The sequence below is a fragment of the Thrips palmi genome, unplaced genomic scaffold (genome assembly GCF_012932325.1).
Source record: "Thrips palmi isolate BJ-2018 unplaced genomic scaffold, TpBJ-2018v1 HiC_scaffold_18, whole genome shotgun sequence".
Lineage (NCBI taxonomy): Eukaryota > Metazoa > Arthropoda > Insecta > Thysanoptera > Thripidae > Thrips > Thrips palmi.
Genome location: NW_023144627.1, coordinates 18568798 through 18584199, shown reverse-complemented (window position 1 = coordinate 18584199; position 15402 = coordinate 18568798). Strand labels below are relative to the sequence as shown.

The 15402-nt window shown below is 52.3% G+C and overlaps 2 protein-coding genes across 9 annotated transcripts; one reads left to right on the top strand and one right to left on the bottom strand.

Moving 5' to 3' along the window:
* Positions 1–729: 729 nt before the first annotated feature.
* On the top strand, positions 730–7586 carry LOC117644271 (beta-1,3-glucan-binding protein 1-like). Of its 4 annotated transcripts, none has more exons than XR_004587658.1 (11): positions 730–964; positions 3814–4041; positions 4240–4275; positions 4394–5451; positions 5531–5667; positions 5749–5918; positions 6328–6594; positions 6696–6835; positions 6926–7027; positions 7116–7342; positions 7421–7586. XR_004587658.1 is itself a non-coding variant. In XM_034383575.1 (11 exons), exons 1-11 carry the CDS (start codon positions 745–747, stop codon positions 7221–7223), a joined length of 2436 nt encoding a protein of 811 aa, XP_034239466.1. In that variant the 5' UTR covers positions 730–744; the 3' UTR covers positions 7224–7586. The 4 variants fall into 4 exon arrangements, 3 of the variants coding, with proteins under 3 accessions (XP_034239466.1, XP_034239467.1, XP_034239465.1); XM_034383575.1 differs by having other exon boundaries at positions 4394–4561; positions 4592–5451; positions 7116–7586; XM_034383576.1 differs by having other exon boundaries at positions 5276–5451; positions 7116–7586.
* LOC117644272 (armadillo segment polarity protein) lies at positions 7381–14465 on the bottom strand. 5 transcript variants are annotated; one of them, XM_034383577.1, is made up of 12 exons: positions 14309–14465; positions 13354–13413; positions 13039–13269; positions 12464–12956; positions 12082–12383; positions 11850–11998; positions 11565–11771; positions 11216–11470; positions 10820–11138; positions 10591–10739; positions 9837–9939; positions 7381–9076 (listed from the first exon to the last, which is right to left on the bottom strand). In XM_034383577.1, the coding sequence occupies exons 2-12, from the start codon at positions 13385–13387 to the stop codon at positions 8865–8867; spliced, it is 2454 nt and encodes an 817-aa protein (XP_034239468.1). In that variant the 5' UTR covers positions 13388–13413; positions 14309–14465; the 3' UTR covers positions 7381–8864. The 5 variants fall into 5 exon arrangements, with proteins under 5 accessions (XP_034239468.1, XP_034239471.1, XP_034239470.1 ...); XM_034383580.1 differs by lacking the exon at positions 14309–14465 and adding an exon at positions 14233–14251; XM_034383579.1 differs by lacking the exon at positions 14309–14465 and adding an exon at positions 14127–14208.
* Positions 14466–15402: the final 937 nt, after the last annotated feature.

Below are 15402 nucleotides of genomic sequence, written 5' to 3'. Positions count from 1 at the left end.
TCTTTTTCACGTCACGATTGTCGATTACGGACAGCTTTTAATACTCCCTTTTTTATCGAATCGCTCACATTATTGTCTCAAAATCAAAGGGAACGGCACGCGAAGCTCAAGAAAAACCTTCCTGATTCCAACAGCTCTTCGCACTGCCGCGCCGAGGCCGACGACACCAGCAGACTGGTTCGTCGCTCTGTCTCCCTCGCTCCTTTCGGGGGGACGCCTCGATCGTTTACTTTTCCTCGAATCGGAACCGCACCGCAGTACTGCACAGTGTGCATGACACGTTTCTCACTGAGATCCAGCTTCCCGTTACCTACGCGTGCAAAGTCGCGCGGTGCGACGCGACTTTGGCGGCAGAGAGCTCGCCGTGGCGCACCGATTGGCTGGGTCCGCGGGGCACAGTGGGCCAGAAGACCGGTGGAGGCGGTCAAAACTCAAAACGCTTTTTGAGCTCCAGAGTTGCTTAATGGGACTCGAACCGAACGTGTGACCCCACGAATGGATTGCTCTCCGAACGAGGAATCCATTGGTGGGGTCACACGTTCACTACGCGTCCTCTTTAGCGACTCTGGAGCTCAAACCGCAGAGTTTTGGCCGCCTGCGCCGGTCTTCTGGCCCACTGTGCGTGGCCCAGCCGCTGCCAGCGGCCCAGCTGTCTTCCCTCTTCTCTTCCCAGTCTTCCCTCTACTCGCTGCCTTGCCGCTCCCGCTTCCCGCTCCCTCCCAGTCCAGTCCAGTCGACGCCGAGATGCCGCCACGCGCGGTCACCGAGCGGCCCGCTGCCCCGCGGCGGCGCGCTGCGCCCGGCGTCAACACATCGCTGCTGGCGTGCTGCGCGTGCTTCCCGACGTGCTTGTTGTTGTTCCTCGCGTCCGCGTCCGTCGTGACCGTGGCGGCCCAGGACGTCGACGTGCCCGTCCCCACCTTCGAGGCCTTCCACCCCAAAGGCCTGCGCGTCTCCATTCCAGGTAGGCCGAACAGTTCCGGACTTCCAGACCGCCATGGCGCGCCAGGGAGCACAACAACAATAACAAAATTCTAAACAAAAACAAGTGCACCGACTCGGACCGTGCCCCTCCTTGTTGTTGTTGTTCTTATGAACCTTGATAGGTGCCCGTCGAGCGGCTAGCGGTCCGGGCGCGCGAACGACCCCAAACAGTGTCTCCGGCCGGACGGCAGCACACGGCAGTCGGGAAGAAGAAATTGGCGGTGAATCAGCGATTGCTCCGGGATCTTCCTCCGGGGTTGACCGGTGCAGTGGTCGACGTCGATGCCCTGCGCCGTCACGAACAGCACCGTCACGGTCACGGCCCGGACGGCGACGACGCCACGGCGCCACCGTCCGAGGGGAAACCGGTTCGGCCGGCACTCCTTGAAGAAGACGACCGTCTTGGACGCCGCTGACGTCCCCGCCGTGCGACACAGACTCCCAGACACGCTGGCTGGCGCCTCACCCCGGGCCGGCCGCCGCCACGCACAGTGGGCCAGAAGACCGTTGGAGGCGGCGGCCAAAATCCCGGACGCGTCAGAGTCGCTAAATGGGACTCGAACAGAACGTGTGACCCCCCAATGGATTGCGCTGCGGACGAGGAATCCATTGGTGGGGTCACACGTTCGATTCGAGTCCTGTATAGCGACTCTGGAGCTCAAAACGCGTCTAGAGTTTTAGCCGCCTCCACCGGTCTTCTGGCAAATCCACTGTGCCATGGTCCGCCAGACGGTCGACGGCATCCCCGGCCTAGAGGGCCAGGCCGCTCACTCGCTCCCCGCGCGGGTTTCCCGTGGGCTCTTCCGGATTCCGCGGTGATGCTGCAGCGCCCCCGTCGCTCTGTCTCTCTCGCACCCACGCGGAGCCGCGCGGAGCGAACCAAGAGTGCGAGAGAGACAGCACTGCGCCGGGCCGGGCCGGGCCGTGTGTGGGGAAGCAATCCCCGAGTCGCGCGCGCTCTCTGGAGGCGCCGAATGTGTGAAGTCGGCCAGCAAATACCAGTCCGACGCGCCACTGGACACTGATTCAGAGAGTCTGTCTCTGTCGCACCTATACGCCACGCCCCATGAGTGCGAGGGGGACAGAGCGACGACTCTCGGAATCAGCCTGCTGTACAACCGCACCGCGGGCCTTGACGTCAACAGTCAACACGCCGTCGTACAGGTTTCCCGAAAAGGCTCCGCCGAGGAAGCTGCCGCTGCAAACCTGGGCGAACTTATTCTAGGACGGGGCGGGGGGAATCCAGGGGAATCGGGAAGCGAGACAACGAATGCTGGACGCCCAGGCCGAGGAAACTGGCCGAGCCCGGCCAGCAGCGGAATCGTACGGCGGATATTTATTGGGCTGACGAGCTGAGCTGTTCGAGCAGTTCCACTGACCCAATTAGTGACCCGAAACAGCAGAGCCGAGCCGTTTTCCTTGCTTTTCTTATTCTGTCGCCGATTGCCGCGTCGACGCGATGTTCGCCGGCAGATAGTACGCGAGGGAAGGCCCAGGCGTGTTATTTTTATTTCTTTCTCAAGTTTGTCCGCGGCACTGCTCTCTTGCGCCGTGTCTTGCCTCCAGCTGATTACCGCGGCACTCGAGTCGCACAATCGAGTGGCGGCGTCCGTCCGAGATAGCGAGACTCTCCTCGCGAGCACCTGCTCTGTGTCTCTCGCACTCGCGGGGCGCCCCGTACGGAGCACAGTGGGCCAGAAGACCGGTCAGAAGAAGGCAGCGGCGAGGCGCCTCTCGGACGACTGCACTGCCGGGCGCACGTTCCTTTTGTTGCCTTTTTTGGAGGTGCCAGCCTGCCCCTGCCAGGCCATGGCAGGCCATGGCAGGCCATGCATGGCCAGGCGGACGTCTGGCCGTGCGAGGACCGCCGCGGGGCCTGCCTTAAATTACATTTGCATTTAGCATGGGAGACTCTCACGCTCTATCCACGCCAAGGAGGGCCAGGGGGGAGGGGCCTAGTGGCACTGGATGGATATATCTCGTGTCATTTCGGGACGGCCCCTAAGTATAGTAGGCGCGCCGGTGATTCCGCGCACCGTTTAGCTCGACTCGCGGAAAAGCACGCGGCCGCGACCCGGCGAGTGCGGCTACGCGTAGGAACGGTTGCCTACCCGCCCGGCGTGGGACCGCACAGTGGGCCAGAAGACAGGTGGAGGCGAGGCGGTCATAATCCCAGACGCGTTTCGAGCTCCAGAGTCGCTAAATGGGACTCGAACCGAACGTGTGACCCCACCAATGGATTGCTCTCCGAACGAGGAATCCGTTGGTGGGGTCACATCTTCGGTTCGAGTCCTGTGTAGCGACTCTAGAGCTCGAAACGCGTCTGGAGTTTTGGCCGCCGGCGCCGGTGGTCCTCTGGCCCACTGTGGACCGGAATGGTTGCCTACTCGGCCGGCGCCGGCGTTTTATCTCCACGCGCAGACGAACGGCCGTGACCCTGAGTGCGTTGCGTCACCGCTCCTCTCTCCGGGGAAGTCCCCCTTCCTCCCGGCCGGGGACTAGAGCCACGCACAGTGGGCCAGAAGACCGGTGGAGGCGGACAAAACTCTGGACGCGTTTTGAGCTCCAGAGTCGCTCAACAGGCCTCGAAACGAACGTGTGACCCCACCAATGGAGTCTTCGTTCGGTGAGCAATCCATTGGTGGGGTCACACGTTCGGTTCGAGTCCCATTTAGCGACTCTGGAGCTCAAAACGCGTCTAGAGTTTTGTCCGCCTCCTCCGACCTCTGACCCACTGTGCCACGTCCTGCCACCGTCTCGGGAATCCTGGTCGCGCTCCGCTACGCGCCGCTCGGCGCTCCGTCTCTGAGAGACCCGTTTGGTTTGCAGACATCGACGGCCTGGAGATCTTCGCCTTCCACGGCAACGTCAACAAGCCGCTGCACAACCTGGAGGCGGGCGAGATGTCCGTGGACGTGACCGCCAAGAAGGCGGGCCGCTGGGAGTACTTCAACGAGAACCGGCGCCTCAAGGCGGGGGACGTCATCAACTACTGGGTCTGGATCCAGGTGGACCGCAAGGGCTACCAGCGGCTCGGCCTCAGCCACCGCATCACAGGTACGTCAGCGCGAAGCTCTGCTTTCGTCGCTCTGTCTCTCTCGCACTCATGAGGCGTCCCGCGAGGGTGCGAGAGAGACAGAGTGACAGCGCTCACGATCAGCCCACCGGACCTCAGGTCGTCCTTCGGCCGCGGCCTCTTGGCGGGCCGAATGACCAAAGCGTCATTTCCTAACTCTCACTTTCTGGTTTTTCTAGAACTGGTGCCACTGGGAGTCGACTCACAGTCGAACGGTAAGACTTTGTTCTCGGCGTGCATGTCTTTTTCCACTGCCGCAGCAACAGACCACACACGGCTCGACTCGATGTGGCGTCGCCCGGCGGCCTGAACGCGAACTAAATCCTGTTGCAGCCCTAAGGCCCGAGGCCCGGCCCGTACTGACTATGAGCCTCGAGGACCTGCTAGAGAGCCTTCAGGGCCAGCAGGGCGGCCAGAGCGGCCAGGGGGCCTCCGACTTGGAGTCCCGCCCCACCCAGCAGACCCAGCTCCAGGAGCAGTACCGCCCTCGTCCTCAGCGTCCTTCCGAGTCCCGCCCTCGTCCTCAGCGTCCTTCCGAGTCCCGCCCTTCCAACCCTTACGACTCGCGGCCGTCGACCGGGGGGTCTTGGTCTCCAGGAGGAGAGTCGACAGAGTACAGACCCCCGCCTGGAGACTACAGACCACCCCCTGGAGACTACAGGCCCCCGCCTGGAGACTACAGACCTCCACCTGGCGACTACAGACCACCTGCAGGTGGCAACCGACCCCCACCTGACGAGTACCGACCACCTGCAGGTGGCAACCGACCCCCACCCGACGAGTACCGGCCCAAGCCCAGCGAGTACAGGCCGCCAGGCAGCCACTACGGAGCCCGGCCGCCTCCGCCCCCAACTTACAACCACGAGTACCCTCCTCCGCCACCCGTCGCCGCCACCGTGGTGCACGTTTCACACGTGCAGCACAACCACCACGTCGGGTTCGCGAGCGGCGAGGACAACCACGGACAAGGCCAGGAGCGGCCGACGAACAACGTCTACCCGTCCCAGCCCAACTACCCCGTGGACCGGCCCACGCAGCCGACGCACCAGGGCCTGGAACGGCCCACGACCGGCCCCACCGACTACGAGCCCACCCTGGCCGCCGTCAGCCCCACCACCTGGTGGCAGGGCGGTTCGAACCAAGGGGGGGACCAGGGGGCGAACCAGGGCGCGGTTCCTGCGGGACTTCCCCTGACGCCGGGTGATCGGGTTTCAGAACCTCCGCCGGCAGCCCGACCGGGCCGACCCACTGGACCCACCCACACCTGCGAACTGTCCGCCACCCACGTGAACGGCAGGCCCGCCTGCAAGGGGGAGGTGGTCTTCGAGGAGAACTGGAACTCCCTGGACCGGCGGAAGTGGTCGCACGAGGTCAAAATATCCGGCAGCCCGGTAAGTCCGAGTCCACGAGGGGGAAGATATCTTCTACCCTTGACCCCCCCCCCTTGCAGTGCAACTTTTTGTTTTGCAGGACTTCGAGTTCTGCATCTACGCGCAGCACCCCGAGAACACGTTCGTCAAGAACGGGTGGCTGCACCTCAAGGCGTCGCTGACCAACGACAAGTACGGAGACGACTTCGTGCGGAAGGGGAACCTGCAGCTGGAAGGGTGAGCAAGTGCAACATTTTACAATTTTTTTAAAATGGGTATTTGAACCCGGGGCTGTGGACTGTAAACAACGCTTTGCAGCTGCACCGCGGGCCCACTCAACTCGGAGAGCTGCAGCAGGGAGGCCATGTTCTCGTACATCCTGCCGCCCGTCGTCGCGTCGCGCCTCACCACCAAGAACAGCTTCAGCTTCAAGTACGGCAAGGTGGAGGTGCGGGCCCGCCTGCCTCGCGGCGACTGGATGTACCCGGGTGAGCCTCGACGAATCTCTAGGGCGGCACACAGTGGGCCAGAAGATCGGTGCAGGCGGCCGAAACTCGAGGCGCGTTTTGAGCTCCAAAGTCGCTGAACAGGACTCGAACCAAACGTGTGACCCCACCAATGGATTGCTCTCCGAACGAGGAATCAATTGGTGGGGTCACACGTTTGGTTCGAGTCCTGTTCAGCGACTTTGGAGCTCAAAACGCGCCTCGAGTTTCGGCCGCCTGCACCGATCTTCTGGCCCACTGTGCATCCTTGCGAGCACGGTGGTGCGCCTGTGAAGTGGCGGGTAGGCAACGCCGCGCGACGGGGGAGTGCAGCGGGCTTGCCTGCCGCCTCCCTCGCGGGCGTCACGTCGTGAGTCGTGACTCGACGACGACGTGGTCGTTGGCGTTGCAGAGGTGTGGCTGCAGCCGCTGCGCGAGGAGTACGGCGCGGGGCTGGCGTCGGGCAGGATTCACCTGGCCATGGCGCGCGGCAACACCAAGCTGCAGGGCCCGGCGCCGGGCCGCCAGGACATCAGCGGCCGCGAGCTGGCGGTCGGGGTGCTCGCCGGCGGCAAGGGCACGGGCTCGGCCGACGCCCGCAAGAAGTTCTTCACCAAGCGCAACGACGTGGGCCACTGGGGCGCCGACTTCCACAACTACTCCCTGCTCTGGACTCCAGGTTCGCACGTTTTCAAACACTCATTTTTACGGGTCAAATTTGACTGCGGTGTGTGCGTGCGCTACCCGTGCTTGCCTCCTAATTATTTTTAATCTCTAAAGATACCTTGGCGTTTTCTGTGGACGGTGTGGAGTTGGGCGTCGCGCGGCCGGAGGAGGTCGGAGGACTTCTCCGCGGCCAGGACAACGAAGGGGACGACCCATGGTCTCACGGGTCAAAGATAGCGCCCTTCGACAAGGAGGTGAGGTGACAGACAAGTCTTCTAGTGTGCAGGTGCATTTTGTATCACGTGCGTTGCGTCATTTGTGTGCTTGTGGTGTGATTTTACCAGTTTTACATCAGCCTTGGACTTGCGGTTGGAGGGATTCACGCCTTCCCTGATGGCTGTCGGAGTGGAAACCATGACAAGCCCTGGAAAAACACAGCTGCTAAGGTAACTGCAAAGATCTCCTGCCCTATTGAACTGAAGCCCTGGGTGGGCAAGGATTTGAAATACTTGGTGTTTTCTTTTGTCTATCCAGGCTATGCTGAGCTTCTGGAATGCTAGGGAGGTGTGGCACTCTACATGGAATGGCCAACAAGCCGAGTTACTGGTCGAATCAGTTCGTGTCACTGCATTAAACAACTAGGACGACCAAAATGTTCTATTTAAAATATCTTTTAAGACTGAAAAATGTGCTCATTAGATAGGTTATGCACCAATGTAGCATGTTTCAATATAATTACTGTACTGCTTTTTGTGACTAGTGTGAGTGGACCAAGAATAGGTAAAAAATGAAACAAAAGGAAAGGGAACTTACAGTATATTTAAACCTCTACTTTTCAGGTTTCAGTCCATTGAAATATTTCGGAAGGTGAGGCATAATTAAAATTGAGTCTGGCTTAAGTCTTGGGCCACATGTAGAAATGCGGAACTCATTAAGATGGTAAACAGGAATGGATGATGTGATACATAGGAATACATGGAATAAAAATGATCTGAGTATACCATAGCAATGAAGAAGACTAATTGCATTTTTGTTCTCTGCTCTCTTGCTCAGTGTTCGCTAATAGACTCAAATTGCAGCCCTGTCTCAAACACTACTCCATGACTTACTCAAGCTCTCAGTTACCACTAGAGAGGATGCGAAAGTCCATTTCTAGTTTCACGCACCGACTAACTTTAGTCTGATAAATAATAATAATGAATATGAATGGTTCATTGTATCTCTGAGTATGCATTGAGGGTACACAATCATTGACAAATCATAACTCCTGCTTGTACTTAAGAATGCATCTTATTCAAACATTCATAAAAACAATCACTTGACCGTACCATGATTAAAATTTTGATGACACACCACTAGGTCACCTTGTGCAATAAATGTAATGTACAGATTTCACTTTCTAATATAATGCTTAAGTTAATTGTTCTTATGCCTCAGGCAGAAAAAATCATCTACAACACAGTTCTAGTAAATTGATGGAAGTTTCCACAAGACGGCCACTAATACTGCCACAAATAAATAAACTACAGATGCACAAGCATTGTGCTAAATTAGAAATGGCAGAATATTAAGTCACATTCAACCACATTAATGGCTTTTGATTCTGTTAAAAATAATTGAAAATTTACGCCCACTTCGACAGGGTGAAAACAACAATAACAAGGCTAAAAGAAAATATTTTGTCTGGTTCAAAAATAAACAACATTAAAATCAAAGTCTGGTCTCATTAGCTGCTCTGAATGATAAGAAACCCAAATAAAAACAGAATAAAATACAATACATCAAAAACAATACATGCTGTTAAAATACAATCACACTGTGAATTGCTTGTAAATTATACCGCTTACACACACATAAATTAACAGTATACTGTATTCACTAATTTGTCTTTCATAATGACACGTACAAGTATCATGGAAATATGTATGAAAATTCTAATGATCCATGCATATGGATAAGGAATGGAATAGGCTATAAAAAAAGATAAAATGACAATGAGAATGGATCTGATTAATTGATGGTGTATGTGAACTTGAGGAAACAAATGGGATATGGCAATCACTGACACCTTCACATCACATGGTTACAGGATGTTGGCCGTAAGTCAATAGGTCATTAATCAATAAAATGAAATGAAGTCCAACTAAAGTGAAAGTTCTTTACACTTACGTTATTCTAAGGAACAATTATAACTGAAAGTTTGGGTTCAATTTGACGAATTCCAGTTCTAAATAAACCTAGTAGGAGGGTTGGGCCCAGATCATGTAATAGAAAGGAAGAAAATTACAAGTCTGTGTCATACCACGCAGCCACCTGGTTGTTGTCTTGGGGAGGCTGGGGAAGTTCATCCAAATGATCGAAGTCGAGGTCAGCAGAGTTCTGGCCCACATCCATGGCATCATCCATGGGTCCGTAAGTGGATCCGCTTCCTCCTGCTCCATGATGGGAGCCGATGTCAAGTCCTTGCAGGGACTCTATGGGTATCGCGTCATACCCTGTTGCAAGAAGGGAACACACAAAATCATATATGAGACCAAGAGAAAGAAGCACACCCTTGGGAATACAAAGAGGGATAAATGGGCATCATTTTTGAAGAGAAACTCAGTACTTCATGCAGTAAACAAAGCCACTATGCTCAAAAGGAAACAGTTACACTTGACTAATAAAAAATAATTGTTGGTACCAAATCAAAAATTACTTTTAGGCCCAAAATAAATAATTCTAATAGCTCACACAACACGCAAAAATTCTAGTATGAAAAAATGTTCTACTGAATAAACAGATTATAAAACACTACTTAAAACCAAGCAAAAATAACTTAGAGAAATATTTGTCTAATTTCTTTCTATCAGAATGGATACAACGCTGCGGCTACAAGGCGAAAGCTAATAGCACACAGTGCACACATGAACTCATGATACCAATATAACTTACTGTCTCTAGGTTAGTTGATTGAGTCTGCAATTATGTAACAGAAAGGGAGTTTCTTAGTTCAACAACTAGTCGACATGAGTTACAGTTGTGGTCTTTGGTGCAATTCGCTCGGGGAAACTAAAGATAGAAATTCCTTACTTTTTTTAATAATATCTGCTACCCAATGGTTTATAAAACACCTTAATATTAATGTGGACCTCTCCCACAGCATTTATCTTTTGGTTTATTGTTGTACTGATCCCTTGCCCCAGTGCCCCAAAGTGTTCTATCCTGCTTGCACCCGTGCAACAAGTGCACCGAGTGCAGTGGTGAAGCACTTACCTGGCTGTTGGTACTGCCTTCCGCCATGGCTGCTGTGCACACTAGGAGGGCCTTGGCCATACAAACCATCATAGTTCTGGACTTGCTCGGGTCCAAGCATGTCCTGCAATTTGAATGGGAGCATAAAGCGATGAAGTACAGAAGCCACTAAAAGTGTGTGATGCCAACTTTCAAACCAAAGACCAGTATTTAAAAAAAGTGCAAATCAACAACTGCAAATTTGCTTTTAAATGCACAGCATTAAGCCACAAAATGGTGCAAGAGTGCTTGACACATGTGCATTGTGCATGAAACATGTATTTATGAAGTTACAGTACAATGAAAAAAATTGAAGTGGAAACATTCCTTTAGTTTTGTTAACTAAAATATTTAAAAAGGAACAGGAAACTGTCATTTTTAAGTTAATTGGAAAGTGAAAATCAGCAAAGTCACAGCACTGCTAACACTACAGAAGAGGAGGTAAACTCCTTCGCGATCATGCAGCATATCAAAATATGTATTTGTATGCTATCAAATAAAGAAAGAACAATGTGCTGTCAAAATTAAAGTAACAAAACACAAAAAATTGTAACACAACTTTTAAGTTGTGACTACTACTTTAAAAGACAAACCAACACTACTTTTGCTAGTTTCAGTCACAGCTAATCCAATTGTAAAAAATGATAGGGAGTTGCATTTCTAACATTTCAAATATTGTGACAAAATGCCAAGTATGATAACTACCTGAACAAAATAAATGAAAATATTTAAATACCTGCAATTCTGGAGTCATGCCCAAGTCACCATTCCACATGTTCTGATCTTCTCTGAAGAGAGAATTCGTCAGTTCCATGGAAAGACGCTTCTTGTAATCTTGGGGTTTGTCTTCCGACATGCGGAAGAGCACAGCCGCAGCATATGTGGCTGCAATGATACATGGGTTCATTATGCACTGTATGTAATTAAGTGTTTGAACAATGAAATGGAAAGCTTGCTTCACTTACCAACTCCCTCATTCTGAGAGTGTAACAGTTCTGTCAAGGGAGATGTGGCTCCCTCCTGTTCAATCAGCTCAGCCCCCTCCTTGTCTGCTGCAAGCTCACAGAGAACACCTGCAGCAACTCTCTGGATGTTTTCGATCTCATTAAAGAGCAGCTGAACAAATATGGGGACCACCATCTGATTGCGAATCACTGTGCGATTATGCGATTCACGGGCTAAAATGTGCAAAGCTCCAACTGTGCCTTCCACAATTTCCTCCATTCTAACCCCTTCTGCATAAGCGCCAGGCGGCTGACTTCCACTGCTGGCTACCGAGGATCTCTGAAAAAATGTAAATGACAAGTGAAAATAAATTCATTTAAAGCACTATAAATTGCGAATGAAAACTTAACACTTACCCTTTGAGTATCCTGGAACGCTCGCATCAGAAGGCGAACCAAATGGTGAATAGCTCCATGTTCTCGGAGAGGGGTGTGGTTGGCAGCACACAAAGCAAGGTTCCGGATCAGACCGATGACAGCCTTCACCAGAGGCCACCTTGAAGGAGGGTGAAGCAGCTTCACAATCACCTGAATGCCGTAGTTCATGCGCACAGCATTCTGAGCCATCTCGGACTCAACATGGCGAGATGTCAAGTGTCGGAGAGCACAAACCTACCCAAGGGAAAAAGACAAAAAAGTGTACGTGTATTATATTTAAGTCATGGAAAATTTAGAAGAGAAGGCCAAGCTCTGCTGGATGACTTACCGCTGGCTCAGTGATCTCCTCTCGATCTCCAGCAGACATAATTGTGCGCACTAATGCTTCAACTCCTCCCACTTGGCAAACTGTAACTTTGTTGCGTTGGTTGTTGCAAGTCAGGTTAGAAAGAATTCCAGCGGCACACGTCACAACATTGGCATCAGAGGATCCCAACAAGGTTACAAGACTTTGCAAGAGTCCTTCCAAGCCATCCTGCAGAAAGTTCATTAAATTAAAACCCATGTATCTTCTTCAAGCAGATTCACAGAATTGCATTTAACTTCTACTTACAACTTTAGTTCCAGCATCGGACAAATTACGCAGGGTCCACAAGCAGTTCTGCACCAAACGCTGGCTTGAATGTCCAAGGTGCATGGCTAGAGCTTGCATACCACCAGCCTCAACAATGGCGGGCTTGTTGCTTGAGCACACAGACAGGACTGTAACGTAAAACAAGGAATATGAAACACTGACTTTTAATTACAGTGTATCATGCCCAACTAAAAGAACCTGAATAGCTTACCCTTCAATACACGGGAGGTGGTCCAAAGCAGCTTTTCATAATCATATGAGCGCATGATCCGGACAAGCTCAACTGGTCCTTGGCTTGCAAGGACAATCAGCTTAGACTCCTGGTTGCCATATGCCAAAATTTGAAGACAATCAGTGACGATAGCCAGGAATTTCACATTGTTGCGCTGGAGCAGAGCAACCATCTTCTGCAGACCACCAGCAAGGCGAACGGCCATCTTAGAGCCCTCTTGGTGCAGGAGCAGGTTGTGCAGGGTGGTGATGGCGTAAAAGAGCACAGATTCCACAGGGGAGCTAGAAATAGATGGAAACAAAATTAATTTAAAGTCATAATAAGCAGAGACTACTGATTTTGATTGACCGCGAAAACTCACCTCAAGAGCTTCACAAGGGCTGGGATGCCGCCACTTTTAAAGATGGCTAACAAACCCTGGCGATGGTGGGACAAATTGTGCAGGGTACCCACAGCAGCTTTTGTGCTTTCCAAATCATTGCTGTTCGAAATGGCCCGGACCAATGCTTGCACCATTTGAGGGCTGTTCATGAGGGCATGGCGAGATGCCTCCTTCTTGGATAGCTGGTGCACCATCATGGCAGCTTGAGAAACAACCACTTGATCCTCATCATTCAACAGTTTGATCAACTCAGGGATGGCCCGAGTAGCCAAATCTGCATCATCCTGGTAGTTGATGAGGTTCACAACAGCGTGCTTAAGCATCTGACTGGGCTCAGAGAGACGCTGAACAGCTGTAGGCTGTGCTTGATCAAATTGGGTGGATGGAATTTCAATACCCTCCTCCAATGTTTCAGGGAACATAGCAGCTCGAACCCTGTGTGAACGGGTCTGGCTCAGCTGATGGTTCATTTCTAGAAAAAAGCACAAACAGAAGAATATTTAAGAAATTCTTACTGCATTAAAAGGGCAAAGCATTCCATATTCTAGACTTACCATCAACCTGCTCCTGGGTAAACCCTTGGGGAAAGCCTTGATCCAGATCAAACATGAGCTGATCTCCTTCCATATCATCCTCCTTGCCAGTAAGGGAAGGAGCTTGGGTTGTAACTCCGGAATGAATTCCAGAGTCACCCATGTAGTTATTCTGTTGCCACATCATGGTTTGCTCTTTAACTGAGCCAACCGGCAAGTCGCCAGGCCCTCCCTGATAATGGCCTTGCGACACTAGAGGAAAAAGAGCAAACAAAGTGAGCATCTACAGAAACATTTCAAATAATTAGCGTTGGCAAAATTTTGAAGGGAACTTACTTGGCCGCGATTGCGGCTGCTGCATGTAGCTCATGGCTGCACGGATGGTAAAAACCACTCCTGAAACAAAATTTAAAAATAAGATAAACACTAAATTTTTAGAGATGTCCGGAGCATAACTCTAACATATGAACTCGGTGCAAATCTTCCACGAAGTTTACGATTATTACTGATGAAAAAACATTCATAAATATGTTATATCAGTTGCGATATATAAATCAAAAGGAAAACTAATTGAAAGTCGAGTAGATACTCATAATATTTGAAAGAAGGCAATTAATGAGAGCTACTTAACCTTCAAGAAACAAAAACAAAGAAAAATTCTCTCCAAATTAATAATTTTTCAAAAATAATTTTGAAAATCAGTAACAAAAACATTCAAAAGTCTTTTGCCGAAAATATTTGACAAGGAATGCGATACTTCAACCTAACTGTCTGCCTGGCCCAGATTACAAGCTACACCTAACCTTACAAAGAATGCCAAACACTGGTATGAATAAATAAATTTCACTTCCAGCGAACACTCACAATTTATTCTAATGAGTTCTAGAACTGTGCACAAAAATGAGTAGGTTTACACAGTGAAGGCTCATTTCCCCCGAGAAAGGAATTTCGAGTGAGTCAGAGCTGCTGTGGAAGACAGGTGAATCAGTCTCCAGTGTTGTGGCTGCTGGGACGAACTACTTCAGTCCGACGCAAAATAATCCGGTAAGTGAGCTCAAAACACCAGTAAGGAAATACTGGACAACCGCAAAGCACGCGAAAAGCTTTACTCTCAGTAATGCAGGACAAGAAAAGTGTCTTTCTTCAGTATTCTTTTCAGGCGACAGTTCAAGATGGCACTCCACACCACACCCTGCTCCAAGGCTTTTATCTCACTTCCTGGGCCGCACCTGGCGGTGCAACGACTCGCAGCCAATGCCCGTGCACTTCTGCCACTAATTTCAACACTCACCGCCAACCAGTTGAAACTACACCCCGATTTTTCAGTCAAAAACTTCGTCCCGCGGAGGACGGACGTGCTATCCGATCGATTTATGGCGTATACAACAACACATAGAGGGCTGGAAAGTAGAGCCGGTGTGCGTCCGCCGCAACTAGTCCCGGAAAACTCGGCCAAAGCGGCGAAAACGAAAAAGCAGCACGGTGCGCTTTTGGGCGCAAAGCGTGGCGCGCCGCGGGGCCAAAGTTTTTCGCCGGAGGTAAACAAGCCGTCCTTTGATCTTTTGCGAGTTGGAGGCGTGCAATGCTGCCTGCCAGGCGAAGCCAGGCTGGTCCAGGACTCGGCTCGGCGTGTGTCCTTCCGCGCGGCGCTGAGAACGCCGACCCGTGCCGCCCCCACCCCCTCGCCCCACCCCCTCCCTCCCCCTCCTCGGAATGCAAAGGAAGAAAAAGGTCCTTTGCTCTGCAGGGTTGCCACATCGAGCGAGGTGCTGGTTGCTGGTGCACAGCTTCGGGGCGGCGGGGCATGTCCTGGGGGTTCGGGGCGTGTAGGGCGTGGAGGTGTGAAGCGGCGTGCATCTGCTGCGGCGCAGTGCAGCGTGGCCGATGCCCTTCCGATGCACTTGCGTTAGATCACGCTGAGGGGGGGGGGGGGGGGGGAAGGACCGGACCCCTGGAGAGGGGCAGGGGGTGGGGGCTGCCTCTGCGTCGCGGCCGTCCAGGGCAAAATCACCCCCAAGTACAAGTACTATCCAAGTTGTCCGGCTGTCCCACTGCGAAAATGCAGCGACTCTCGACATTTTAGCGGTGTACGGCCACTGTCCGTGGGGGTGCGGGTGGGTGGGTGAGCGCCCCACCTGTGCATTGCGTTGTTTGTTCCGCTCCCCTTGTAGTGTAGTGGGAATCGCGGCGTAAAACAAAGATGGGGCGACATCGATTGCTTCGAGTTGGCCGAGCCTCGTGCTGCACCGCCGCTTGTCCCTTGGACTGTCCTTGCCGGGGGGATTTATCGCCAGGGCGCCCCGCGGGACACGGTGACACGACACGGACACGGCGACACGTCACGCAGTGGGCCAGAAGACCGGTGGAGGCGGCCAAAACTCTAGA